The sequence below is a fragment of the Myxocyprinus asiaticus genome, chromosome 6 (assembly GCF_019703515.2).
Source record: "Myxocyprinus asiaticus isolate MX2 ecotype Aquarium Trade chromosome 6, UBuf_Myxa_2, whole genome shotgun sequence".
NCBI lineage: Eukaryota > Metazoa > Chordata > Actinopteri > Cypriniformes > Catostomidae > Myxocyprinus > Myxocyprinus asiaticus.
This window is the reverse complement of record NC_059349.1, coordinates 18552777-18580096: the sequence shown is the minus strand read 5'-3', so window position 1 is coordinate 18580096 and position 27320 is coordinate 18552777. Positions and strand designations below refer to the sequence as shown.

The 27320-nt window shown below is 36.5% G+C and overlaps 3 protein-coding genes across 3 annotated transcripts; 2 read left to right on the top strand and 1 right to left on the bottom strand.

Annotated features, from left to right (window-relative positions):
• The first annotated feature begins 446 nt into the window (after nucleotides 1-446).
• Nucleotides 447-5891, top strand: cldn15la (claudin 15-like a). The gene is made up of 5 exons (XM_051701027.1): nucleotides 447-860; nucleotides 1709-1873; nucleotides 2156-2237; nucleotides 2315-2428; nucleotides 5425-5891. The coding sequence occupies exons 1-5, from the start codon at nucleotides 644-646 to the stop codon at nucleotides 5507-5509; spliced, it is 663 nt and encodes a 220-aa protein (XP_051556987.1). The 5' UTR covers nucleotides 447-643; the 3' UTR covers nucleotides 5510-5891.
• A 1639-nt stretch (nucleotides 5892-7530) lies between these two features.
• Nucleotides 7531-16593, top strand: LOC127442821 (S-arrestin-like). The gene is made up of 16 exons (XM_051701032.1): nucleotides 7531-7704; nucleotides 8002-8062; nucleotides 9721-9781; nucleotides 9861-9905; nucleotides 10003-10202; nucleotides 11483-11542; nucleotides 12040-12107; nucleotides 12264-12399; nucleotides 12788-12872; nucleotides 12978-13050; nucleotides 13139-13276; nucleotides 15196-15273; nucleotides 15383-15397; nucleotides 15615-15667; nucleotides 15813-15822; nucleotides 16073-16593. The coding sequence occupies exons 2-16, from the start codon at nucleotides 8015-8017 to the stop codon at nucleotides 16173-16175; spliced, it is 1173 nt and encodes a 390-aa protein (XP_051556992.1). The 5' UTR covers nucleotides 7531-7704; nucleotides 8002-8014; the 3' UTR covers nucleotides 16176-16593.
• Nucleotides 16594-17526: 933 nt separating this feature from the next.
• Nucleotides 17527-27320, bottom strand: LOC127442797 (complement C1q and tumor necrosis factor-related protein 9B-like). Its single transcript, XM_051700993.1, has 5 exons — nucleotides 27187-27320; nucleotides 22669-23173; nucleotides 22472-22552; nucleotides 22229-22309; nucleotides 17527-20616 (listed from the first exon to the last, which is right to left on the bottom strand). Exons 1-5 carry the CDS (start codon nucleotides 27208-27210, stop codon nucleotides 19694-19696), a joined length of 1614 nt encoding a protein of 537 aa, XP_051556953.1. The 5' UTR covers nucleotides 27211-27320; the 3' UTR covers nucleotides 17527-19693.

The following is a 27320-nucleotide window of genomic DNA, read 5'->3' as shown; positions in this document are numbered from 1 at the left end:
CTATGTAACTAGATAATACTTGGCATATAAACAGCTGAGTCTGTTTCTTCCCAAGATATTTTTTCCCCTCCACTACCTAAACATCTTATGTTTTGTTTTTTTTTTTCCTCACCACGGTTGAATCTGGCTAGATAATTGGCTGCATTAAGGCACAATTATCTGTAAAGCTTCTTTGAATCAATTTGTATTGTGAAAAGCACTACACAAGACTTGACAATATCTTCAACATGAGTTTCATTATAACAGGAAGAGCAAAAAATAAGCAAGGCCCTCAGAAATCAGTCATCAGTGATAACCAAACATGGTAATCGTGTCATCAGATTAAATGTGTCTCTCTGGCTCCACAAAACTTACACACCCATTATCAATATCATCGTCATCACGAGCTGAGTGGGTTTTTGGGTGCGGCTTTGGCTTTATGACTCTCTGGAAAGGTTGAAGTCCTGTTGCTTAACTGAAGGACAATTCAAACTCAGGTATCAGGGGCAGGGAGAGGACTACACTACGAACGCTTCATTGTTGAATGAGCTGTGTACTCTTTGGGTTTGGATTCCAGCACAGCTTTCTAGCAAAGTATAATTAAAAGTTTTTGTTTTTGGTCTTGTGATTTTCATACAATTTGTGTGAGAAGTTTGGGGAGACAATGTCGACCGCATTAGAGGTGACTGGATTCTTCATGTGTGTGGCCAGCTGGCTGGTCACTGGCATCTCTCTGGCTAACGACTACTGGAAGATATCTAGTAATTCAGGGAACGTGATCATTTCGAACCGTCAGTATGAGAATCTGTGGCATTCATGTGCCGAGAGCAGCACTGGAGTGGCGGACTGTCGAGACTTTCAAACCATGCTGGCCTTGCCAGGTAGGCGCCAATTTACTGAAACTACGTTACTGGGCTTGTTGAAAAACTCACTGGCATGTTACAGTTTTTAGTGTGATTATTTCAGATCAAACATGATCATGTAATGGACCATTCTAGAAACTCACATTTGATTTATGGGGAACTATACTCGGACCCAGAACTTGGTAAAATGGTTTCTTTATGACCTCAATCTCTGGCAGCCATTTTGTGTTGTAGTCATCAGATAACAATATGGAAAAGTGCCTACGCCCACTTTTCTCTATATGTCGTTTTTTTCCAGAACTGACTCTTGAATAATAAACATATACATTATAAATAAAAAATAACTTATCATAACCAGTGCTGGGTAAGTTGAGTAATGAGTAATCCACTACAAATGAATAATTACTTCTGTAAAATGTAATCAGATTACTAATTATTTTACTTTTAAGTTACTGTCTAAATCACTTTTCCTAGAAAAGTTTTTGGTTTTCTGCTCAAACTCAAAATGTCTATATTTCCTTATCATATAGTTTGTAATCGGATACACCCAACACGGTTCATAACAAAGGCCTCTATAATAGTTTATGAGAAATCATTTCTTGAATTCATATAATCATTTAAATTTCGCTTGGCTGCTGAAATAACTGTTTGTATAGGCCTACAGATTGTTCATTTTTTCAGAAAACTATTCACCAAAAAACACTCATGAAGATATGATAATGGTCTATGTTTTGTAAAAGTAAACCTGCACACTGCCCTACAAAGGCAAAACACAGTAACTACACATTTTTGCTTAACTATGCTTATGTTTCCTTATTTTAATCTATGCATCAAAGAATAAACTCAGAAACTGTTCTTATTTTCAGGTCATATTCAGGCATGCAGAGCATTAATGATCATTGCCCTAATCTTTGGCCTGGTCTCTATAATTGTATCTACCATGGGGCTGAAGTGCATTAAGATTGGAGCAGCAAAAGATGAGTCAAAAGGCAAGCTTGCAGTGAGTGGTGGCATTCTATTCATCCTTGCAGGTAACCACTAACAGCATTATGAACTATATGTGTCCATAAACAGTATATGCACTTAAATTCTTCACAGTCACAAAGTAATTTGAACCATTAAAGGAATTTTTCTGTTATCATTTGTTCCCCCACATGTTGTTCAAACCTACATTACTTTCTTTCTTTTGTAACACAAATTGTTGTAAAAAAAATTTTTTATTACCTATCCCTTAATTATGTACATGCTTTAGTTTCATCCCATTGAGCATCTCGTTAATTATATAATTATTGAGAGAATTTTATTTTTCAAAGGTCTTTGCACTATGGTGGCCACATCTTGGTATGCTGCACGGGTGATTCAAGAATTCCATAACCCATTCTTTGGTGGCATCAAGTGAGAAGACTTACACACACATTCTCAATGCACTTACAGACACACATGCATAACTAACCTTCCATCTGTGTTTGCAGGTTTGAGCTGGGTTCTGGTCTCTATATAGGTTGGGCTGGTGCAGTACTGTCTATACTGGGTGGCTCATTCCTGTGCAGTGCCTTTAAAAGAATCTCTAAAGCAAAACCTAAAGGGTAAACTTCACATTTAAGACATTTTCTATCTTCTTTTTCTCACATCTAAGCTTAAAGGTGCACTCAGTAATGAATATGTCATCTTGGACTTAAACTGACACTTAGCGGTGTGGATGCAGCATTATTCAAATGCAATAGTTTTCAGTTGTTGATGCCATTGTAGAAATTCACAATTCACAGTCAGCTGGGATTAATTTAATTCCTGAGTGAAAGTGTCTAATAGCAGGGCGGTTACTAAGATTAAGCGAGAAGTATTTGACTGGTCATGTGATTCTAAAATGCCAGCCCCCATGGGGAGACCCTCTCCATGTAGATTAAAACAGCTTTTTTAAGGTTACTGATATGACTGGAGTCTTCATCTCATGTGAGTGCATATGATTTTATACATGTTTCAAAATTACAATAAATTTATTTAAAAGTAAAACTTTTTAAATGGAGGAAACAATTACTGAGAGCACCTTTAACACTTTAAAATCAGACTGATCTCACTGGAAAATCGCAGACAGCAGGTTGATTGTTTTGTAAGGAGATAAAACAGTATCAAAAAATGCACACGACATTTCACAAATCCGCACAACAGATACACATATGCACACGACAAACCACAAATGCATGCAACAGTACACAAATGCATCCAGCAGATCCACACATGCACAAGGCTATCCACAAATGCACGCAAAAGATCCACACTTGCACACAGCAATTCACAAATGCTCTTAACAGATCCACATTTGCACTCAATCCATAAATGCATGCAACAGATCCACTCATCTGCTTAATTCACAAATGTATGCAACATATCAACACACACACAACAATCCACAAATGCACGCAACAGATCCACACACACATACGACAATCTACAAATGCATGTAACAGATTCACACCCACAAGGCTATCCACAAATGCATGCAACAAATCAACATGCACGCTCAATCCACCAAAGCACGCAACAGATCCACACATGCACACAGCAATTCACAGATGCTCTTAACAGATCCACATGTGCACTCAATCCATAAATGCACACAACAGATCCACTCATCTGCTCAATTCACAAATGTATGCAACATATCAACACACACACAACAATCCATGCACACAACAATCCACAAATGCATACAACAGATCTACACACGCATACGGCAATCCACAAATGCATGCAACAAATCAAAATGCATGCTCAATCCACCACGCAACAGATCCACACACGCATCAGATCCACACATCTGGTAAATTCACAAATGCTCGCATCATAATGCACAAACATAAGCTATACAATGATTTCTTTGCTCACAGTACATTCCACTAATGCATACAGAAATGCTGAGACTTTTTCCATTGGTATTCTGCCTCGAGGATGTCAGTGAACGTGATTTTACATTTGTAGATTGTTTTGAGACTCTTGTTCCATGGCTTAATTCACAAATATGAGCAAACTAATCTCAAATGTATATGTATCGGTCTTCTTCTTCTTCCTTTTTAACACCGGATCACAAATTAAAATTGCTCATTACTGCCACCTGCTGTTAGCTTAGACCAGAGACATCAGGCTGGACTGTCAAAGAGGGATGGAGTGTGGGCGAGTTTGGTAAATTCTTTGCTTTCTTTTAATTTCAAAACATCCTGAAATTATATATATATATATATATATATATATATATATATATATATATATATATATATATATATACTATAATAAACATCTGAACAAACTATTTGTATACTGTACTATATTTCTTTTTCTTTTCTGAGATAGACTATAAACAGCACGGTCTACCTGGCACTGTTTGAAACATCTTCCTAAGGATTTTTTAGATATTTAAATGAATTAATAAATAATTTAATAGTTATCACAAATATCCATCATAAGTTTAAAAATTCATGTTGTCTGGGTAATTATTATTCATTTCCTTGGACAAATTACAACTGCAGGTTAGACTGTTCTACAGACACTGCTGTTGCATATCCAGCAAACATAAAAAGAAATCATACAAGGTGAAACATTGGTTTTTTGTTCAATTTATAATTATTATTCACTAGTTAATTGTTTTGAAAGTTGCTGAAACAGTCATTTGTCATTACTAAATATGGATATTTCAATTATTATTTTATAGAGATTTTCTACTTATATCTCAAATACAAATAATTTGTATTCATAGATTTCAACAGAAGTATTATGTAGAGTACCATTGTCTTCAGTGAGTTAAAAAATGTCCTCATAATTTAATGCAGAAAATGGAGGATTCTGCTTTTAAAGCCGATAAACATCTCCTGGAACTCATGTTATGTCATCATTTAGCATCAAAGGAATGTTGAAGACCATCCAGATCAGCTTGCTCATATTTGTGAATTAAAGCCATGGAACAAGAGTTACAAAACTATCCAAAAATGCAAAAGCACATTCACAGACATCCTCGAGGCAGAATATCAATGGAAAAAGTCTCTGCATTTATGTATGCATTTGTGGACTGTACTGTGAGCTTATATTTGTGCATTCTGATGCGTGCATTTGTGAATTGAGCAGATATGTGGATCTGTTGCATGCATTTGTCAATTGTCATGTGAATTTGTGAGATGTTTTGATACTGTTTTATCTCCATAGTTTTGTCCTCTTAAAACCGGTCTACACTTTCCCCCAATGGCCGAAGCTGGAACTACTACTGAGAACAAAACAGCGTTCTTACACTTACTTCTTTGAAAGGATTCGACATAAAAGGCACATTGCGTCTGTTTTTCGGAAACATTTGAGTAGTAATTACATCAATATAGTCTTAATCCAAACCTTAATCTAAACCTTACCAAAACAGTAGTGAGACCAAAATAGCGTTCTCCCTCATACTTCTGTGCCAATGTCATATCTCTAGCCGAAGATCAAGTGACTTCAATCGTCCGGAATATGGCACATTTCTCGTGTGATCGTGTTGCTTGGCTACTTATTTTTGAACTATAATGATGTTTGTCTTTGTTATTTTTGTCTCATATCTTTTTAACAGGGCATACTATCCAAGTGGTAAGCCTGCAACGATCTATACAGCAGCTCCTGTATCTAACCCAGATACTGCAAGAGCCTATGTTTGAGTTCCCAGGGTCATCCACATTAACAGGGCTGAACTGTTGTTACGTTGATGTTTGTTTTACTCTCCTACCTTTATGTTTTTGCTACTTTTTTGTTTTTGGACTATTGTGTTAATGATGAATGTAAAATCACTTGAATGCAATTATCATGGAATACTGAATATTTGGAATAAAATCAGTTCTGTATATCTACAGTAGGTGTGCATGTAACTGTTTTGCCATAGTGGTTTAGAATGTTGAGGCTTTTTCTTTATTTTATGTATAGACAATGACATACTGTACGTGGGTCCACAAGAGACTAATCTACCAATAATGTCTATTATACAGGGATAATGGAATGTGAAATAAAATGGGAATAAAATTTATAACAGAAAACTGTCAGAAGTCTGATTTCTGGAAAACATGACGAGTTCAAAGTCAACAGTAATGAAAATACATGGACAATTGTTACCAGTTACCATGCCACAATGGACTTTCTGAATCACATATCCACTTAACAGTCCATTTATGGATTCTATTTCTTCTGCTAGATATTATAGTCAGTATACTGTAGCTCTGCTGCTTTTAATGGTCAGTAGCACATTTGAATGTAAGAAGCATTTACCTCAGAGAGAAAAATGTAAATGCTGTGTTACTGTGACAAAGAATGAACATTAAAAGATACAACTGCCACATCTCCACAGCAAATAAGCAATTTAATTTTGCACTTTTCAAAATTAATAAAACCAAATTAATTTATAGTGTATTGAGGTACCATGGTAAATGCAGCAAAAATAATCAAAATCACAAATGGAATCAAAGAAAGCAAATCTGTGACCATGTTAACTTTTTGTACGAAAGGCTGGATTTCTTTGCTGTTATTGAAGCATACAAGATCCTCTTTGGAATATTCTACGATCATGTTGGATAACATCTATTTATCGTTGGGTTTTGCATAAACTTGTGAAATGCATGCTAGCTCAAGTGCATGCTGTATATTTAAAGCAAAAGAGTGACAAACCAAATACTAAGAAATTCTGAAATTCATGTAAATTTTTCAATTCAACTTTTCATTCAGATTGTAATGCTGGTTATATAATTTGTAATGGGAAAAAAAAAAAAAAACGAAAAATAGAAGCATTTTTACACAAATTGAACACTACTACATTTGGGAGATAGTTCATTCATACAAGAATGTGCACAAATGCACTGACATCTAATTTTTTGTCATTTGCATGCTACTGTAGGATGAACACTTAAACGTGTTAAAGGTTCATCTGCAAACACAAGTTATGAGCGTATGTGCACAATGACCGTGGCTGGATATAATCCTGAGTTAGGTAACAATTACTTCATCTCTCTTGTAAAGGTAATCTTTCATCAGCTTCTTAGGGTCTTACACTGCTGACACTGACAGGCTGGGATTATAACTGAGGCACTATCAATGATTAGTACCTCTAGGTGTCTATTCCTTTGATTAAATCCCTATGTATGAATTCAAGGGTCCCTGTATCCATCTACCTATTCATGCCTTAAAGTATGTGTTATGCCTTTAAATTATAAACATTGCTGCCCAATAGAGAATGTTTTATATCACTTAGCTTTCTCTTCACTTCCCTACTGTATGTGTTTTATTTTTATTGTTTGCTGAATGTTTATTTTAATCAACCAATAAATGCAAATGTATTTATTTATTTTTTTATCTCTTTTTAATTCTAAGTTTGCCACAAATGCCCATATTTCTGGCCCAATAAACATACAAGGCTTCCATCTCTATCTGCTTGTTTGTCTGATGTATCTTAAACTGTTTTCATAAACAACATGATTTGTCTGAAATCTTCATCCAACTTGAGCTGTTTACATACAAAGCTCACCACAGTTCTCAGTATGTGACTTGGGTCTGACAAAAGAAGCATGACTCATCGTGCCCAAAGGGTCAGTGCTTAGTAATCTCTCCCAGTGCTGACCAAGGGGAACCAACACAATCCGCTCAGGCAGGTTCAGTACCTGCAGGAAACGCAGCTTGGTATGTGTCTGTCTTTGTCTGTATTTTGGGACAGGCTGGAAAATGGGCGAAAGGGATTGTAGCTGACCTGATTAGTTGGGCAAGACCTCCTGACATCCTGGGTACAAATAGCAGCTCCTCTCTACAGGTCTGGTCTTTCTGTGTGTGTCTCCAGTCTCAGATCTCACAAATAAGTTGAATCATCACTATTAAGGTATGAATTTCATATTGAATATAGAACTTAGTGGGCTTGCTGTTGCTGTTTTTTGGCATGAGGGATGTTAATTTTAAAGTGTTAACATTAATTTATGTGTTGTAATATTGGAAAGTCTGGATTCAGCCATCACATTTACTTGATATATGAGGAACAATATTGTAAATTAGCCTATAGCGTTTTTGTTTTACAGTAAAAGCCAGTGACTGACATGCTGTGATTGTTGCAGGATGGTTTATAATACATAATGGCTGGGTATTAACCTAAGCAGATTAATTTTTTCCCATTCTGTTCAAGACTTTAACCAACAATGAGCCCAAAACATATCATCTTCAAGAAAATATCCAAGGACAAGTCGGTAGGTTGAGTTTTGTAAAGCTTAAGCATTATTAATTTAAAGGAATATTCCAGGTTCAATACAAGTTCAGCTAAATCGGTGGCATTTGTGGTGTAATTTTGATTACCATAAACATTTATTTAGATTTTCCCCTCCTTTTCTTTAAGAAAAGCTAAAATCTAAGTTACAGTTTACAATGGAAGTGAATGTGGCCAATCCATAAACATTAAAATATTAACTGTTTCAAAAGTATAACCACAAGACATAAACAATATGTGTGTTAACATGACTTTAGTGTAATAAAATTTGCTTACTATTTTGTTTGCTTTCTGTGTAAAGTTACACTACTGGTCAAAAGTTTTTTATTACTTTTTTATTACATTCTTTATTATATACACTACCGGTCAAAAGTTTTGAAACACTTACTCATTCTATATTATAAATATATATATATATACTATTATTCTAAAATGTAAAAAAAAAATATATATATATATATATATATATATATATATATATACATTTTAGAATAATAGTAAAGTCATCAAAACTATGGAATAACATAAATGGAACTATGGGAATTATGTTGTGACTAAACAAAATCCAAAATAAATCAAAACTGTGTTATATTTTAGCATCTTCAAAGTATTCACCCTTTGCTTAGAATTTGCAGACATGTACTCTTGACATTTTCTCAACCAACTTCTTGAGGTATCACCCTGGGATGCTTTTTAAACAGTATTGAAGGAGTTCCCATCTATGTTGGGCACTTATTGGCTGCTTTTCTTTATTATTTGGTCCAAGTCATCAATTTCAAAAACTTTTTTATTTTATTTTTTATACAATTTTAGTTTTATAATGAAATAAATTAACATGGTGGCACAATTATATTTTTGTCTACAAAACTAATTTCAAACATTTAAGCATACGCCTTCAGATCAAAATATTTTTAAGATCATGAGAAACATTTCAGTCAAGTGTTTCAAAACTTTTGACCGGTAGTGTATATCCAATTTTAGTCAGTATCTTCTTTAAAATGCTGGAAGCTTTGCTGCTGCATTCATTTAGCTTATAATTAAATGTTATATTTAATAGATATTCAGTGTAAAGAATGTGTTGTGATGTTATCTGAACAATCAAGGGAAACAATTTACAATAAGGTTCTATTTCTTAACAATAGTAATGCATTAGATATCACAAACTAACATTGAACAATCTTTTTACAGCATTTATTCATATTGGTTAATGTTAATTTATGAGAACATTAGTGTTCATTAGTAGTTCATGTTAGATCATATTGCATTAACTGATGTTCACATATAACTTTTCATTTAAAATTGTATATGCTGAAATTAACATAAACTAAGAGTAGTAAGTGCTTTTAACAAGGTTAAAATGGGCAAGGAGGAGGCTGGAACCGGCTGAACAGACAAAATAATGTTTAATGAAAACTTAAGACACAAACGTAAACACACACGGCAGCTGTGTGTGGCTCTCTCTCTCGGACTGCCGCATCCGGCTCGGTGTTATCCCTCTCCTCAGCTGATTAGAACGATTGGGGGCCGGCCGTACTGGCAGAAGTACTTATTGTTTGTTCATGTAAACTAATGTAGAACGAATACAACCTTACTGTAAAGTGTTATCCAAAGATGAAGTAACTTTTATTTTTATTTTATCAGGTGGGTGTGTACCTGGGGAAGAGAGACTTTGTTGACCGTGTTGACTCTGTGGATCCAGTGGGTACGTGAGAAAATCACTTTATAAACTTCTTTTATTTATTTCTGTTAATTTAATCGTGTTTTTCCCTCTCTGGTATCAGATGGCGTCCTTCTGGTCGACCCTGAACAGCTGAAAGGGAAGAAAGGTGACCAATTCATTCAGAATTTACTTTACAAAATGGAGTCTATGAATCACAACTGTATTACAATGAGATCTCACTTTGTGTTTCTGTTGCCCTCTAGCGTATGTCACCTTATCCTGCACGTTTCGGTATGGACGCGATGACATGGACGTGTTGGGAATCGCGTTCAAGAGGGAAATCTACCTGTCCACAAGGCAGATCTACCCACCTCTGCAAGACAAAGATCAGGGCATTCTCACCAGAGTGCAGGATAAACTACTGCGCAAGCTGGGTCACAATGCCTACCCATTTTTCTTTGAAGTGAGTATGTTCGTGTTTTAATTTATATTTACATTTAGTCATTTAACAGACGCTTTTATCCAAAGCGACTTACAAATGAGACACATAGCAAGCATACAAAGTTTACAACATCTGTAGTATAGGACTGCCAAGTTCTCACAGTGGCTGGAGTTGCTAGCACAGAAGAAATTAATTTTATTTATTTATTTATTTATTTTTGTACGTTAAGTGCAGGTTAAGTGCAGTAATAAGTGCAATTTGTGTTGACTGGTTAAGTGCTCGCTGAACAGATGTGTTTTCAGATGGTTCTTGAATGTTGAGGTGGTATCAGCAGATCGTGTGAAGGTTGAAAGCTCATTCCACCACAGTGGAACAGAGAAAGTGAACAATCATGGAATAGACTTTGAGCCTCTTTGTGATGGGACAACCAGGTGCCTCTCATTCATAGACCGCAGAGAGCGAGTTGGATTATAGACCTGGAGAAGTGAATTGAAGTAAGAGGGTGCAGTTCCATTGGCTGTCCTGAAAGCCAGAGTCAAAGCCTTGAATTTGATGCGGGCGGCTACAGGTAGCCAGTGGAGTGAAATCAAGAGTGGGGTGATATGAGCCCTTTATGGCTGATTGAAGACCAGATGTGCTGTTGCATTCTGGACCATCTGCAGTGGCTTAATTGTGTTATCTGGAAGGCCAGCCAACAAAGCATTACAGTAGTCCAGTCTTGAAATGACCAGAGCTTGGACCAGGAGCTGTGCAACATATTCAGACAGAAAAGGTCTGATTTTCCTAATGTTATAGAGCATGAATCTGCAAGACTGTGCGGTTGATGAGATGTGGCCAGTAAAATTAAGATGGTCATCTTCCACCACTCCCAGGTTCCAGGCTGTTCTGGTTGGTGTTAGTGTAGTTGAACCAAGATGAATAGTGAGGTTGTGGTCAACAGATGGGTTGGCTGGGATCACGAGGAGTTCTGTCTTGGCAAGGCTGAGCTGAAATTGTCGTTCCTTCATCCAGGCCGAAATGTCCGAGAGGCAGGCAGAGATACAAGCTGAGACAGTAGGGTCATCAGGCCGGAACGACAGGTAGAGCTGCGTATCATCTGCATAGCAGTGGTAGGAAAAGCCATGTGCCTCAATGACCGGTCCAAGTGATGTTGTGTACATCGGGAAGAGGAGGGGTCCAAGCACTGATCCTTGAGGATTAATTAATTTTGTACCTTGATAATGACAAACTCATTTTTTTTTTTTTTTTTTTTGGTCTGTTTGATGATCTAATATAGGATGTTTCTCAATTCTGTTAATTAGTTCCCAGATAACTTGCCTTGCTCAGTAGGACTGCAGCCAGCCCTAACCGATGTTGGAAAGGTAAACATATCAACATCATATCATTCTTGAGATAGTTAAAGGGATAGTTCACTCAAAAAATTTAAATTCTCTAATCATTTACTCACCCTCATGCCATCACAGGTTTTTTTTTTCATCTGCAGAACACAAATGAAGATTTTTAGAAGAATCTTTCAGCTCTGTAGGTCCAAACATTGCAAGTGAATGGTGACCAGACCTTAGAAGTTCCAAAAATCACATAAAGGCAGCATAAAAGTAATCCATATGACTCCATATGATCTTTTTATTTAGAAGCAATATGATAGGTGTGTTATCTGTGTTCTGTAGACGAAAGAATATGGGATGGAATGAGGGTGAGTATATGATGAGAGAATTTTCATTTTTGGGTGAACTATCCCTTTAAAGTAATGTAATAATGCTAAAATAGCATCAGATATTAGCATTAGCTAAATTACATATTTCCGTTGCATTTATGTTATATATGGCTCCTGTGTAACATTATAAAAAAAATTTCACAGCATTGTGCTGTTGAGTTTGAGGTGAAGGCCTTCTGTGCGGAGAGCCAGGACGCCAAAGTTCGCAAACGGTAAGTCCATCTTAGACGTCTTGTTTCCTAACCTCTATACAGGTGATAATACAACTGCATCCAAACCAGTCACTTTTGACCTCCATGATCTGCCTGTATACTATCACAAACCTGTATGTTCCCAACAATGCCCTGTTTCTTTTCCCTGTATATCAGGAGCTCAGTGCGTTTGATGATTCGTAAGGTCCAGTATGCTCCAGAGAAGCCAGGACCAGCACCTTGTGTGGAGACCACTCGTGACTTTCTCATGTCTGACAAACCACTGCATTTGGAGGCAAGCTTAGAGAAGCAGGTGGGTCACTTTTTTTTCCCCAGATAGCACACATACATCTCTGAGATATCCGTTTAAGAGTGTTTCATCTGGAAAACATCACAATCTAATTAACATCTGCTAAACATCTTAAAAAGATCAGATTTACTAACATTCTAAATCATAAAAGTCTCAAAGACATCTGCTGAATGTCTTATTGACATCCGAGAGGAAATGTCTTATAGACATTGCAAATGAGCAAACAATGAAAAAAATACATTCTCCAGATGTAACACACACATCAAATAGACGGCTGGGTGATGTACGTGTGCTATCTGGGTTATTGCAACATGCAATTGTCATAATAAAGTGAATTAGTGTGGAGTTTATATTGAATATTTTGGATCAGTCACAATTTTCTCTCTTGTAGACATACTATCATGGGGAACCTCTCAATGTACGGGTCAAAATCAGAAATGATTCCAACAAAAATGTGAGGAACATCATTCTTTCTGGTGAGAGCAGATCTGATGAACACATTTACAAATGGAATTCTTTGTATATACACAGTCATTCATACTTCAAGCATACTGATGCATTTGTGATTATCTGATTTGCAGCTGAACAAATTGCCAATGTGGTGCTGTACTCCAGTGACAGTTACATGAAAGCAGTGGCAACTGAGGACTCCGGGTAATAGTTTAAGTTAGGTATTTAGATATAATCCTATAAAATAATAAAACTCTTAGTTTATCTTATTAAAAATTGCCTTTTGATTCAGGGATTCTGTTGACTCTGGTGCAAAACTGGACAAAGTCTATTCTTTGCTTCCCCTACTGACCAATAACAGAGAGATGCGGGGCATTGCACTGGATGGAAAACTGAAGCATGAAGACACCAATCTAGCCTCTTCAAGCATGTAAGTGTTCATGCAAAACATTAGCAGCAATTACAGCAATCTGGAAGTATTTAAAGGTACACTTTGGAGATTTTCTCATTAAATTGTTCGTTAGAAATTAACAAAATACCACTATTGAGCCAGTACATATAAAATCTGTTCAAAACCGCGTTCTTGCCCAGATAGCACACGTACATCTCTGAGATGTTTGTTTTAGATCTTTTCATCTGGAATGCATAGCATTATAATTAACATTTGCTAAACATCTTAAAACGATCAGATTTGCAAACATTATAACTCTGATAGCACATGTACATCCCCCAGACGTCTATTGGATGTGCGTGATTACATCTGCAAGTTGTATTTTTTACTTTGTTTGCTCATCTGCAATATGTCTATGAGAAGTATGTCAATAAGTATGTTTCAGATATCAATAGGACTTTCAGCAGATTTCTTTGAGAAGTTTATTATTTAGAATGTCTGTAAATCTGATCTTTTTAAGATGTCTATCAGATGTTAATTGGATAGTGATGCTTTCCAGATGAAAACATCTAAAACACACATCTCGGAGATGTATGTGTGCTATCTGGGAATCATAAACGTCTCAAAGACATTTGCTGAATGTCTTATTGACATCAGAGAGCAAATGTCTTATAGACGAATTGCAGATGCAGCTAACAATCTAAAGAATACACTATATAGCCAAAAGTTTGTGGATACCCCCTTCCAATTAACGAATTTGGTTACTCCATTAAATCCAGTAAAGAAAAATCTTAATGTTTCTTTATGTAATGGCTTGGGCTTTGTGTGCTTCCAAATTTGTGGCAACTGTTTGGGGATAGCCCCTTTCTGTTCCAGCATGACAGTGCCCCTGTGAACAAAGTGAGGTCCATAAAGAAAAGGTTTACTGTGTCTGGCGTGGAAGAAATTGACTGGCCTGCACAAAGCCCAGACCTGAACACCACTGATCACTTTTGGGGTGAACTGGAACAGCAACTGTAAGTCAGACCCCATCGACCAACATCAGTTCCTGACGTCACTGATAGCCTTGAGTCTGAATGAGAGCAAATCCCTGCAGCCATGTTACTACATACAGTATAGTGGAAAGCCTTCCCAAAAGAGTGGAAGCTGTTATCACAGCAAAGGGGGAAATTGATGCTTAAGGTTTTGAAATAAAATGCTCATCAAGCACATATGGTGTCCACAAACTTTTGGCCATATAGTGTGTCTTCTAAATGTAAAAAACACAAAACAGACATCTGGGTGATGTATGTGTGCTATCAGAGTGCCTTATCCCGGGTCACTACGGTAAGCCTACAATAATGATTTTACATTCAGAGCTGTTGGGTTCGATTTGGCAGGAAATATCAGGTTTCCGTCATTCATCCTTGCATGTTTACATCACGTCCCTAAATAAAGAAAAGGTTTGGCTACTAGGGTGGCAGATGTGTGACTTACTTGCTCAGACGACATGTTTTTCAGATACAAGTCTTCTAGAACTTTCTTTTTACTATGTGGAATCCATCAGATTTATCCGTGCTTAAGAGCAGTGCCGGTGTTGTGTCGAAGTCTGTTCCCCCTATGTTTCCTCGGTTAGTGTTCCCCATAGCACCGTTAAACATTAAACATAGGGGGAATAGACTTCGGCAAAGGGGAAACATAGGGGGAACAGACTTCGACACAACCCCCTATGTTTCCCCGGTTAGTGTTCCCCATATTGCTATTAAACATTAAACATAGGGGGAACAGACTTCGACACAACATCGGAGCACAACTGATGTAAAAAAACAAACAAAAAACATGCAATTTTATGTTTCAACCACAGATGTCGATAGAGAGCCCAGAATTCCATTTTGTACCTTTAAGAACAAATATTTAAGGAAGTATTGTTCACCTGGCTTTATAGTTACATGTTACAATGTTTTAATGCTGTGTTGCAGCATCAAAGAGGGTGTGCTGAAAGAGGTTCTGGGGATCCTGGTGTCTTACAGAATCGTTGTGAAACTGATTGTTGGGGGGTTAGTATCCTACAACACTACATAATATATACCACAAATCCACATATGCTTAGTATGTATTGTGTCTGGAGTGTGTAATCTTAGTGTTTTCTGTTCTTTTCCTTTATAGGATTATGGGATCCAGGTAAACTTGATTTTTTTTTTTTTTCTTTAAATGGACAGTCCCAATCTTCTGGTTAAAACAAAAGGATATATTAGGCAGAATGTTAGCCTTAGTCACCATTCACCTTCATTGCATCTTTATGGAGTTAATTATGACAGATATTAAATATTTGAGTGAATTATCCTTCGAAATATTGGAGTCATATTAATTTATGTATGTACTTTGTTTTATATATCAGTGAGGTTGGGGTGGAGCTTCCATTTCAGCTTATGCACCCGAAGCCTGATGCAGGTATAATATATGAGCGTGCATGAGTGTCCTTGCGTGTGTTCTTCTCTCTCTCTCATAAATATTTTCTTATACACTAGTATATAAATATGTACAGTATATGCAACTCTTTTAAAGATATGTTCTCTCCCTTTGATGCTTCTTGAAGTGAAAGAAAGGTCAGTCATATTTTTAATAGTTCACTAAGAATCAACCTCATATTTTTAAAGGGTTACACTTTTTTAATGAGAATATTATTGAGTGCACCTTTAACACCTCATTTTTATATCTCATACCTTATTTTATACCAAAGAGCTCATTTTTGTATTATTTTTGCAAGTCTCAAACATACTTTTGTCACGTCTTTGTCTCCGTTGTCTGTCTGTGTGTCTATTTTGTCTTTTTATTTGACTGTTTGGCTGTGTGTAGTGAACTGGAGGATGAAATGGTGTTTGAAGAGTTTAAGCGCTCCTATTTAAAAGGAACGATTGAGGATGAGGATGAGGGAAACGTTTCTCCTGCTGAGCAATGAAGAGCACATGAAGAATTCACCTAGTCCTGGAAGCTGTCACATTATTAAGACTGTTGAGAATAGACAACCATATAGAGAATATTACTACAATAGAGCAGTACACTGAACTCCTTAACACTTCTTAGAAGATAATGTTGTAATTCTGAAAGAATTCCAAGCTAGAGATCAGCTGTACTATGACGTGATATTTCCTCAGCTGCCTGATCTTGATGTGGTCATGTAACTGAGAATGAATGGAGTGCTTCCTCTCATCAAACTGATGTTTGGTGATTATAGGCTACTGATAAAATAGTAAAACGTCCTAGCTGTTTTTCTATCTGTAATACACATTATTTTTGTGATATCTAGCAAAATTCTTATGTAATACTGTAATACACTAAAGGAAAGGATTGTATTGTAATAAAATGCTATAGCCAGATGTTTATTTAAATTTATTGAAAAGCACGATAAAAAAGGGAGATTTCCCCGTACAGTATAATCTTATTACAATTAAAAAAAAATAAAAATAATTGTATGGATACAGAAACAATTACACATTTCTGACACTGGTTCAGTTTTCCAAATGCATTCACATGAATTTCAGCATGACACACTCATCAAGGTCAAAGGACAACAATATTTGAATCCACATTTATTTAAAGCAGATGGAGTTCAAAACAGACCAAAATCACTGAATTGATACTTTTGTTAGTGATCAAAAAAATGATTTGTATATACTGTATCACAGTTTCTCAGTTGATTGTCAGTTAGTAGAATTCTATAATCATCATATATTTATTTCTCTAAATACAATGATCAAGAAGAAATCTTTTAATATACTGCCTGGCCAAAAAAAAACAATTTTTCGTTGGACTGCCTTTAGCTTTGATTATGGCACACATTCGTCGTGGCATTGTTTCGAATAACTTGGTCATTCAGTAGATTCAGGTAGTCAGCTGACTTCATTTTATTGCCGCATAACATTGCTGAGCCTAGACCTGACCAATTGAAGCAACCTCAGATCATAACTCTGCCTCAAGAGGCTTGTACAGTGGGCACTATGCATGACGGGTGCATCGCTTCATGTGCTTCCCTTCTTACCCTGACGTGCCCATCACTTTAGAATAGGGTAAATCTGGACTCAACAGACCACATGACCTTTTTCCATTGCTCCACAGTCCAATCTTTATGCTCCCTAGCAAATTGAAGTTGTTTTTTTTTTCCGATTAGCCTCACTAACAAGTGGCTTTCTTGTGGCCACACAGCAGTTTAGTCCCAGTCCTGTAAATTCTCGTCACATTGTGTGTGTGGAAATGCTCTTACTTTCACTATTAAACATAGCCGTGAGTTCTACTGTCGATTTTTTATGATGTGACTTCAAGCATTTTAGTGATCTCCGATCATGATCATTCAAGATTTTTTTCCTACCACATTTCTTCCGCAAAGCTGATGGTTCACCACTATCCTTCCAGGTTTTAATAATGTGTTGGACAGTTCTTAACCCAATTTCAGTGATTTCAGGAATCTCCTTAGTTGTTTTCTTTGCTTGATGCAGACCAATAATTTGCCCCTTCTGAAACACAGTAACATCTTTCCCACGACCACGGGATACGTCTTTCAACATGGTTGTTTAAGAAATGAGAAGCTACCCACTGCATCAGTTAGGGTTAAAAGAATTGTTGCCAGCTGAAACATATTAATCACTGCAATAATAATCCAATCATTGGCTTTTAAGTATTTGTTATTTAAATCCAAATGACTACTCTTTTTTTTTTTTGGCCAGGCAGTGTATATATATCTTTAACAATAACTATATATATTTTTTTTTTAAACTACATGTTGCTTATTTACGACTCTTGCACTCATACTGACCACCTTTAGTTATCTAGCTTGTAGTTATCAAATGCAGCTCAGCTGATACAGAAATTAGCTATTATTATATCATACTTCTCTCTACCTTGAAGATAAAGCACATGATTTAATTCTTTGTCAATCATGCTTTACAAAAACGGAACTTAATATAAATATTATAATTTTAATCATTCTTAATAATTGTTAAAATTATACTTGTTAATTTAAAGTAAAAACAAAAAAGAGGCATCTACTGATGCATGGCTAACAAAACAATCTGCATACATTTAACTGTCATACATCAATCTACATAATTCACTATGCCTACATGACTTGTCCTATCAGTTCACATGGAAAAGTGAATATAGAAAAGATATATTCACTTTTCACAACAAAATGTTGATAAAATAAGGTAGCACAATCACTGCTCTCATATAAATCACATATTTACTGGCTCTGCCAGAGAGTACAATGTTCACTCACTGAAGTGATTTGTGCACTACATGGACATGAAGTAGGAGCTTAAAACTTTCAAAAGCTTAAATTTTATGCTTTTACTGCAGGACTTCCATCTATCCATCTATCTTCTATAGCCGCTTGTCCTATGTAGGGTCGTGGGTATTGCTGGAGCCAATCCCAGCTTCTGCAGGACTTGAAAATATGTAAGTGATTGCTCAATTGTGAGTGAATCACATTAGTTAAAATAATGTCTTAAAAAGGTATGCAAAGCATTAATAAGGAACTTCATAAAGAATCATGGATATTAGCAATACACAAACCATTAGCTTTAACTGTATAGTATGTATGAAACTAATAATGAGATGCCTTTGGCTTGAATTAACAACATTTAAGTTGTCTCCCTCTAAACATCTGAACATTAAAGGGATAGTTCAACCAAAAATGAAAATTCTCTCATCATTTACTCACCCTCATGCCATCCTTGATGTGTATGACTTTCAGATTTTTAGAAGAATATTTCAGCTCTCCAGGTCCATAAAATGCCAGTGAATGGGGACTAACATTTTGAAGCTCAAAAAATGCACATAAATACAGCATAAAAGTAATCCATAAGACTCCAGTGGTTCAATCTATATCTTCAGAAGCAATATGATTAGTGTGGGTGAGACACAGATCAATATTTAAGTCTGTTTTTACCATAAATTGTTCTCCCTTCTCAGTAGGTGATGATATGCATGAAAAATGCAAATCACCAAAAACAAAAGAAGAATGTTAAAGTTAAAGTGGAGATTGATAGTAAAAAAAGGACTTAAATATTGAGCTGTTTCTTTCCCACACTTATTATAGCAATTCCAAAGATATGGATTTAACCACTGGAATCTTACGGATAACTCATTCTCTGTCTTTATGTCCTTTTGGAGCTTAACAATTTTTGGCCACCATTCACTTGCATTGTATGGACCTACAGAGCTATAATATTCTTCTAAAAATCTTCACTTGTGTTCAGCAGAAGAAAGAAAGTCATACACATCTGGGATGGCATTATGGTGAGTAAATGATGAGAGAACTTTCATTTTTGGGTGAACTATCCCTTTAAGAATGACAATTTATTCCACTTTTGAGTCTTTTCAATTCACCTCAGGAAACCCCTTAACAAGATTTAGAATTTTTTAAAGGCACTACATCTGGAGTTTTGTGTTTTGTCTGTTTTCATGTTTTAGGGAGGGGTGTTAGTGCTGGACATCTGGGGCAACAGTGGTGAGCTCCTCTATTTCACCCCAGCTGTAGGTTCCGCTTATAGGCTCTGGTAAGTCACGTGACATTGGCATATCACAGCTGTCTGGGTAGAGCAGGAAGCCAGTGAAGGTATTGCTGCACTCAGTGTTGGTATACAAACCATTGGAATTAACATCCTTCACCTGTAGCCATACTTCATCACCCATGACAAGGTGCAGAACCACCTGTTGAGACACTGTACCAAGATTTGTTGCTCCTGTACTTTTCACGATAGGTGTGAAGTTGTGAAAGAGCCCCACTCTGAGCAGTTTGCTGGAGACAGCCAAGTGGTAGCTGATGACATAGGTGCCATTAACCGGAGCCCTGTAGATGCCTCTGAAGGGGTCGAAGTTAAACCCTCTGTTGTAAATAACATTAATGAAAGGAACTGGAACATCTGGCAGTGGGTAACTGCTGCTTAATGCAGCTAAAAAAGTGGACTGGATTGCTGGAGAGCAAGGGCCAGGAAGACCGATTTCACCAATATCACCTTTTTGCCCTTTGACTCCATTTACCCCTGCTGCACCTTCATGGCCAGTGTACCCATTACTACCTTTTGGTCCTGGAAGCCCGATTGTGCCATTTGCACCTTTTAGCCCATCCTTGCAATGGCATTCACCCATTTCTCCCTGATTTCCTTTCTGGCCATCTAAACCTGGAGCTCCAGGTGGACCACTATCCCCAAGATCCCCTTTCTGGCCCTTCGGCCCGGGAGTTCCTCCCAACCCTGGAAGTCCTCTTCCCCCTGTAATCCCAGGTGGGCCAACTTCTCCTGGAGGTCCCTGGATGGAGAAACAAATTACTGGGCACCCTCCTGGTTCACCAGGTGGTCCCTGCTGTCCTGGATTCCCATCCACACCATGGTCTCCTTTATCACCTGAGCCAGAAGATTTAGGTTTTGTTAACATTGCAGGGAATTTTTTTTTTTTTTTTTTTCTGAAATCCTCAAGTTATTTGTGGCCAAATCTAATTTTTTCTGTTCAAACAACTGTCGCTTTTGCTAGCATGTCCAAGTTGGTTGTCATATTAATGACTCAAACTTACATACTTTAGGTTTACCATATGTGAGATTTTGCAATGGATTTTTCACCATTGATTATGTTTTTTATGAGAGCACTACCCAAATCTGAACACATTCATTGCAGACAACAGCGCAAAAATGAGAAAGGGTGGCATATGCAATGTTATTCACTGCTGTCACTGCTTGTAACAGTTAAGTAAGGGATAAAGACCAGTGAAGAGCATGCAAAGGGAAACATCTGACATGCTTTGTGGTCTTTTACACTCCCTTAAAGACAAGCACTTAAGACATTCAATACCTACTGTACTGAGAATCGCATGGCTATTGCATTGTGGTGGCTTGCAACTACCATGGGTTATCGCACCTTAGCACATCTCGTGAATGAAGATTAAAAAACACACGAAATCCATGCTAACCGCTCAGACTGAGACACAATTAGAATTATTTAAAATTGGATTTCAAACCACCTACAAAGTTGCTTTCGATTGAACTTGTGAAAAAAAAATTTCATGTGTTTTTCCTGTTCGAACTACAAAAAGCCAAAGAGATTTCATGCAGATAGGCAAACAAAAAAAATCTGATTTTTACAGCCTGTCTGAACAAGGCCTTGATGATCTTGCTTGTTTGTATTTTTTATACTGAATTTGCTAGCCTGATCTCATGAAAATTATGTAACTAGCAATATTTTTGCAAAATGACATTATGTGGTTCATTACACATTTCGCAGCAGTTCTGGTGTGAAATGTCCACTGTGTGCTAAATGTTCACCCAAACAGATGAGGTTATTAATGGTCTACAGAGTTTTAAAAAAACAAAACCTACATCCCTAACCTAAACCTTAGACCTAAATCTAACGGATATTGTCGTAAAAGCAAATGTGAGATAATTGATAAAGTATGAATAAATGTTACACTAGCGCTTTTTCTGACATTACACTCAAAGTGCTTTACATAGTGAAAAGGGGACTCAATCACCACCAGTGTGCAGCATCCACCTGGATGATTTTGTAACCATATGATATTCTGGTGCTTTATAAAAATTTTGGCTCATGTGTTGAATTGCATGCTCTTTAGGAGAAGTACCCCGGTCCTACGTGCTGCAAGTGCAATGCTCTATGATTTGAGCTGCCGCTCAACTTGATCGCATCTGAATAAGCTTGTAAATGTAGTTGGTTATGTAATGCAAATGTGAAAATGTATCTCTTTACAAGTCATCCACCTTTTTATAGTCAAAATGATTTATATCATAACAGTGCGAAAAGTGCTTGAACTGATAATAACTGATCATATCTGATGAATTGATAATGTGCCGTTTTACTCATGATTTGTGTAAATAAAAGTAATTGTTGTTTTAGAGACTGTAGTGTTTATTTCACCAGGAAACGCCTGCGATATGTACAACTAGCCATGTAAAAATATTTTGCGATTCTATGAGACCAGGCTGGAATTTGCTGAGAATGTTAACTCACCCTTGACACCTGACTCTCCTTTAGGTCCTGTATACCCCAATGAACCCTGATATCCTTTTTCACCAAAATCACCATTTTGACCTTTCATAAGGAAAAATGGAAGCATTATTGGCAATGCTCTCCTTATCATCTGTATTCATTCCAAATTTGTGTTGCTATAAATCACCAAAGTCAAGTGAATGGATTATCCGCAACAGTTGATTTCATCAGACTTCAGAATAGAAGTGGAGTGTCTGTATTTACCTTTTGGTCCCGGATGACCAATAATTCCTGGGTGACCTTGAAAACCTGTCAAGCCTCTTACTCCCGGACTATCGGGAGGACCTAAGATATGGAAACAAAAGAGAAGGTATTGCGTAATTACTGCCATATCATTACTGAGACTAGAAAGATGCAGGTTCCAGATGAACAGTGTCTGAGAATTAGGGCATATTAATAACCTGGCTGCCCTATTTCTCCCTTGTCTCCCTTTGGGCCTCTTTTACCCCCTTTACATTGGGAACAAACACAGAACCAGGGTATTTGATCCACAGGTGGAGGCACTAGTTCTTCAAGGAGCATGTCACAGTATGATAAGTCTGGTTGTTGTCTGGTAGGCAACACACGAGATCCTTGAGTAGTGTTCCCCGCCAAAGGTTTTGGTGGCAGGGGATATCTGTCAGGTGGGATTGGTAACATGGGCATAGGGTACCCATTCAATGAGTCATCGTATGGCATCACCTGGCCATCTCTGGCTATGGGATTGCCTCCTTTTGGCACAGGGTAATTATCATAGGCATATGTAGGTATGTTATTATGCACAGCAGAGCCATCAAAATAATCGAAAGGAGGAATGGGACTGTCAGGTGAGCCAGGAGGTGGAGGCCCTGGGATCCCCTTTCCATCAATGATCATTCCCGATGAGAGGGCAGATGAGACAACCAGTCCCACAATTATCCTTATCATCTGAGAAACAAAATTAAGAGAGATAGGAAAATGAAATGAGAGGTGAACGCAACGAAGCATTTCAGCCGAGCAGCTGTAACTCTTAAGAACATACTCGATCATAAGCAATAAGTTCAACATTGTATTTCACAATGTCTAGAGGTCAGGAACCCTGTTTCTGGGGAGCCATAGTACTTCATGTTTTGCATGGCTTCCGTATCTGAGCTGGGGGGGGTGCTGATGTCTGGGAAAGTAGGAAAGCTCAGCAAGAAACGCTTGAGGGGTGACATGGACCCGCAGGACCAGCACATTTTTCGACACTGTGTCAAGTTAAAAAGAACTTCAGGTCTCAAAAACGCATGTTGAGACACCTGCGTTCTGTTTCAATCGTCTAGAAACGTCTAGATTGTTTTTAGTGCAGGTGTCACAAATATTTAACATTCTGAACAAGTTCAGGTTGTAAAGAGGTGACTGTTACAATGTTTAACATTATTCCAGATTGTTCTGCACCAAGCAAAGTTTCAGCACTCGATAAACAGCAATTATTTTTTGTGTGTGTGTGTGTATGTGTTCTTAAGAGTGCTGAGGGGCCGCCGTGCCTTGTATGTTTACTGTTACAGTACTGTTACTAATGTTGCCTACGATGCTTACATAAAATACAGCCTTTTGCAACTTGGTGAACAATACACTGCAGTGTTACAATAAAAGCTCCAGGTGAAAGTAAATAAGACAGAAATATATCACTATTGTATACAACAAATTCTTAAATAATAATAATAATAATAATAATAATACTCTTTCATATTATAATGACAAACTGGATAACAATAAATAATTGTTGGGTTATAATAATAATAATAAATAACAACTGAATTCAAAATGTTAGTGAGTGAAGTAGTAGGTTTTGAACACCCTGTTCATAAAAAAAAAAAAAAAGAAAGTGTTTTGTAAAAATAGATGTAGGTAAATATTGCTTTTTTATCACTGTATTGTGGAAAAACTGGAAAACATGCATTAATTATCTTTAACTAGATTTTTATTTCATTAAACATTTTGAATGTACTTGGCTACAATGGCTGATAGGATGAATTTAAAATTATGATTTAATTTTTTGTAATTTTTTAAGCAAACATTTTCAAAAAGGGGCCCCAGTTTTGCTTGGGGCCACAGAAATCATAAACCCGCCCCTGTCTGGGCTTTTAGGGTTATAATGTATATCCTTGAATATTTTTGTTTCTTTAGCACCAAACCTGATTCATTTATGCCCTTTGTCACTCACTGCGCTACAGGTACCTCTCTTCCTCATAATAATGTGATTAGGGAGTTGTTGACATGGTTATTTCAACAACAATAGGCCATAGCGGAGACACACAACAAGCAGCAATAAAGATGATACCAGGATCTTTTGCTAAAACACACTGTAGAAAACGTGAATGAAGCAAATTGAAAGTATCTTCATTTGTCTGACAGCCAGTCCGACTCTGACGGTTCAGCTGAGACAGGAAAACAAGGTTTGTGACAGGACAAGTTAAGCCAGACCACCCAGACTAATATAATCATTTGTCCCTAGTAAATTTTGCATTTTTATGCAGCATGTTACCAGTCTTTCATAAAAAACAAATGGAAAGTTTGTAATATTTTGTGAAATTAATTCAGTGATGGAATAACATGGAAAGAAAACCAACCCTTTAAAATTACTAATAGGCATATAGAGTTAGTATAGAGTTGTCAGCTGTTTATAATGAGAAAAAAATGCTTCCATTATTATACAGCAAACATTATGTTGCACCGTTGTGGTATAAATTGTCTTTTCGTTTGTTGTTGGTATATCCTTACATTAAGGAGAATATAAAAATGGTTAATCAAGACTCACATATTTCTATTTTTACTCTCCAGGGATGCCCCATACAGCATCTTTCCTCAGCCACAAGACCTCCTGTATGCCCCATACATTATCTAAATGTAAAAATATAGTGTCTGAACAATGTCTTTAAATACACTTAAGCTCAAATACTGCACTGCTCTTTTAACTTCAAAACCAACAGTTGATCTTCTTTTAATATTCATATCAAAGTGCATTCACTTGATAAACTCAAATGAAATCTTTTATTATCTCTGGAGAGCATCTCTCAGACCTCACTGCTTAGACTGTGTCTCTAGGCCCCCATGATTATAGTTAAGGCCCTGCAGCCACTTACAGTAAGTTAAGAAAACCCTAAGTGAAAATATACTTATATTATATTATATTATATTATATTATATTATATTATAACTAATATACCTTAAGTTTCTTAACTTAAGGTATTTTTTGCAACTGTGTGCTGGTATATACTGGATAAAGTAGCAGTTCTTAAGAGACCATTTAGGATTTATTGTTTCTTTCTTTTACAGAAAACTATTTCTGCCAACTTTGAAATTTACAACAAGAAGGAAATTTCAGAAAATGCACATTACTTGTATTTAATAGCTGTGCAAGCCATTTTGACTACTAAAATCATGTAAGTTATGATTGTCTGAATCTTTGCTGGGAAGGAAGATCGAACCTCTTGGAACTTTAAATGAATATCTCTGGTATATACTGTACTGAATGGTTCTTGTACCATGATATTTACATAGTACTTCAAGATGCTTTAAAGAATACCATGGTATTACCATGGTACCATATCCAAAAATAAAACACACACACACACACATTGCTAATACCATGGTTATTTTTTTTAGTGCCAACTGTACGGCCCTGTGGCCCACCTTAAATCTTTGAGCTACAGTACAAATGGCTCCCCAGAAACAGAGTTCCTGACCCCTGGTTAATAATTCTCAGGGATACAACATAAATATATTTTTTTTTACTGCTTTGGATGCTCTTATTCATGAAACTTGAGCAAAATGAATGTCGGTGTGAATTGTTTTGTAATACCATTCTTGTTAATTGCCACATTGGATGATGTATGGTTTACAGGGTTTGGAGGGTTACTTTTGAAATGTATTCCACTACAGATTACAGAATACATGCTGTAAAATGACATTTGTAACATATTCCATTAGATTACTCAAGGTCAGTAATGTATTCTAAATACTTTGGATTACTTCTTCAGCATTGGTAGATTTTTTCACTTGTTTTGACTATAAAAAACTCTGCCAGTATATTAAGACAAAATACATTTTCTGAAAAACCGAAATATCTTATGCAGTGTTGCTTCTAAAACAAGATGAATCAAACTGATCTTGTTTTAAGGATTTTTAGATATTTTTACAGGAAAACAATACAAAAATTATTATCAAGAATATGAGTTTTGCCCTAATATCAAAGGTCTTACTAGAAAAAAAGAAATTATGATCCAACGTGAATTTTCTTGATAAAAAAATATGATCGTGCCTGGTAACATGTGCATGTAAAATGGCTAGAAATAGCATTTTAGCTTAGCGTAAAGCTGACAATTTACACAAGGCTTATTTCTATTTCTTCTGCTCCAAACTTACTTCAAACTTACTTCTCTGTCTGCTCATATGAATGTAACACATCATAAGAAGGTGTTTCACCGCTGTTCAAATGCACTTTGGATCGCATCATTTATATGTATAAATGTTTTCCATCTGAAAGGACTAAATATGAAATTAAACAAATGACAATAAAATGCAAAGTAATCTCTTCGGTAATCAAAATACTTTTTGAATGTAACTGTATTCTAAATACCAATGATTTAAATTGTAACTGTAGTGGAATACAGTTACTTATATTTTGTATTTTAAATACGATTTCCCGTTACATGTATTCCGTTACTCCCCAACCCTGATGGTTTATATACATAGACATTTGTTCTGCTGCAATTACGTGAGGCTCATTGTAAGTAAAACTGTTACTGTCAAATTACAAATTGTCCTATTTAATTAAAAGAATATAAATAACACCTCTTATCTATCAAACCAACTGCACTTGGAGTAAACGTTCTTCTATCAAATTAATAGAAGACATCCCATATCAGAATAAAGCACCATTTAGCAAGAATATGTATACTATGTCCAATTATACTTACATTTTGAAGGGAGTCTTGAGCCATTATCTGGGTGAAACCCTTGAGGACTGAACAGTGCAACCAAAGCACTGATCAATTTATACGTGGTGACTAAACAAACAATCTTTCAGAACCTAACCCTCTCCCCATAGGCC

What these genes read in the sequence shown, in the direction of transcription:
- LOC127442797 (XM_051700993.1), bottom strand. Translation starts at nt 27,210, where the DNA reads ATGGCTCAAGACTCCCTTCAAAAT. An exon ending in GGGAGAAATAGGGCAGCCAG is followed by an intron (nt 22,553 to 22,668) that starts GTTATTAATATG and finishes TCCATATCTTAG; the next exon opens with GTCCTCCCGATAGTCCGGGA. An exon ending in AGGAGAGTCAGGTGTCAAGG is followed by an intron (nt 20,617 to 22,228) that starts GTGAGTTAACAT and finishes CTTCTGGCTCAG; the next exon opens with GTGATAAAGGAGACCATGGT.
- cldn15la (XM_051701027.1), top strand. Translation starts at nt 644, where the DNA reads ATGTCGACCGCATTAGAGGTGACTGGATTCTTCATGTGTGTGGCCAGC. An exon ending in AACCATGCTGGCCTTGCCAG is followed by an intron (nt 861 to 1,708) that starts GTAGGCGCCAAT and finishes TCTTATTTTCAG; the next exon opens with GTCATATTCAGGCATGCAGA. An exon ending in CATTCTATTCATCCTTGCAG is followed by an intron (nt 1,874 to 2,155) that starts GTAACCACTAAC and finishes TATTTTTCAAAG; the next exon opens with GTCTTTGCACTATGGTGGCC.
- LOC127442821 (XM_051701032.1), top strand. Translation starts at nt 8,015, where the DNA reads ATGAGCCCAAAACATATCATCTTCAAGAAAATATCCAAGGACAAGTCG. An exon ending in TGACTCTGTGGATCCAGTGG is followed by an intron (nt 9,782 to 9,860) that starts GTACGTGAGAAA and finishes CTCTGGTATCAG; the next exon opens with ATGGCGTCCTTCTGGTCGAC. An exon ending in GTGGCAACTGAGGACTCCGG is followed by an intron (nt 13,051 to 13,138) that starts GTAATAGTTTAA and finishes CTTTTGATTCAG; the next exon opens with GGATTCTGTTGACTCTGGTG.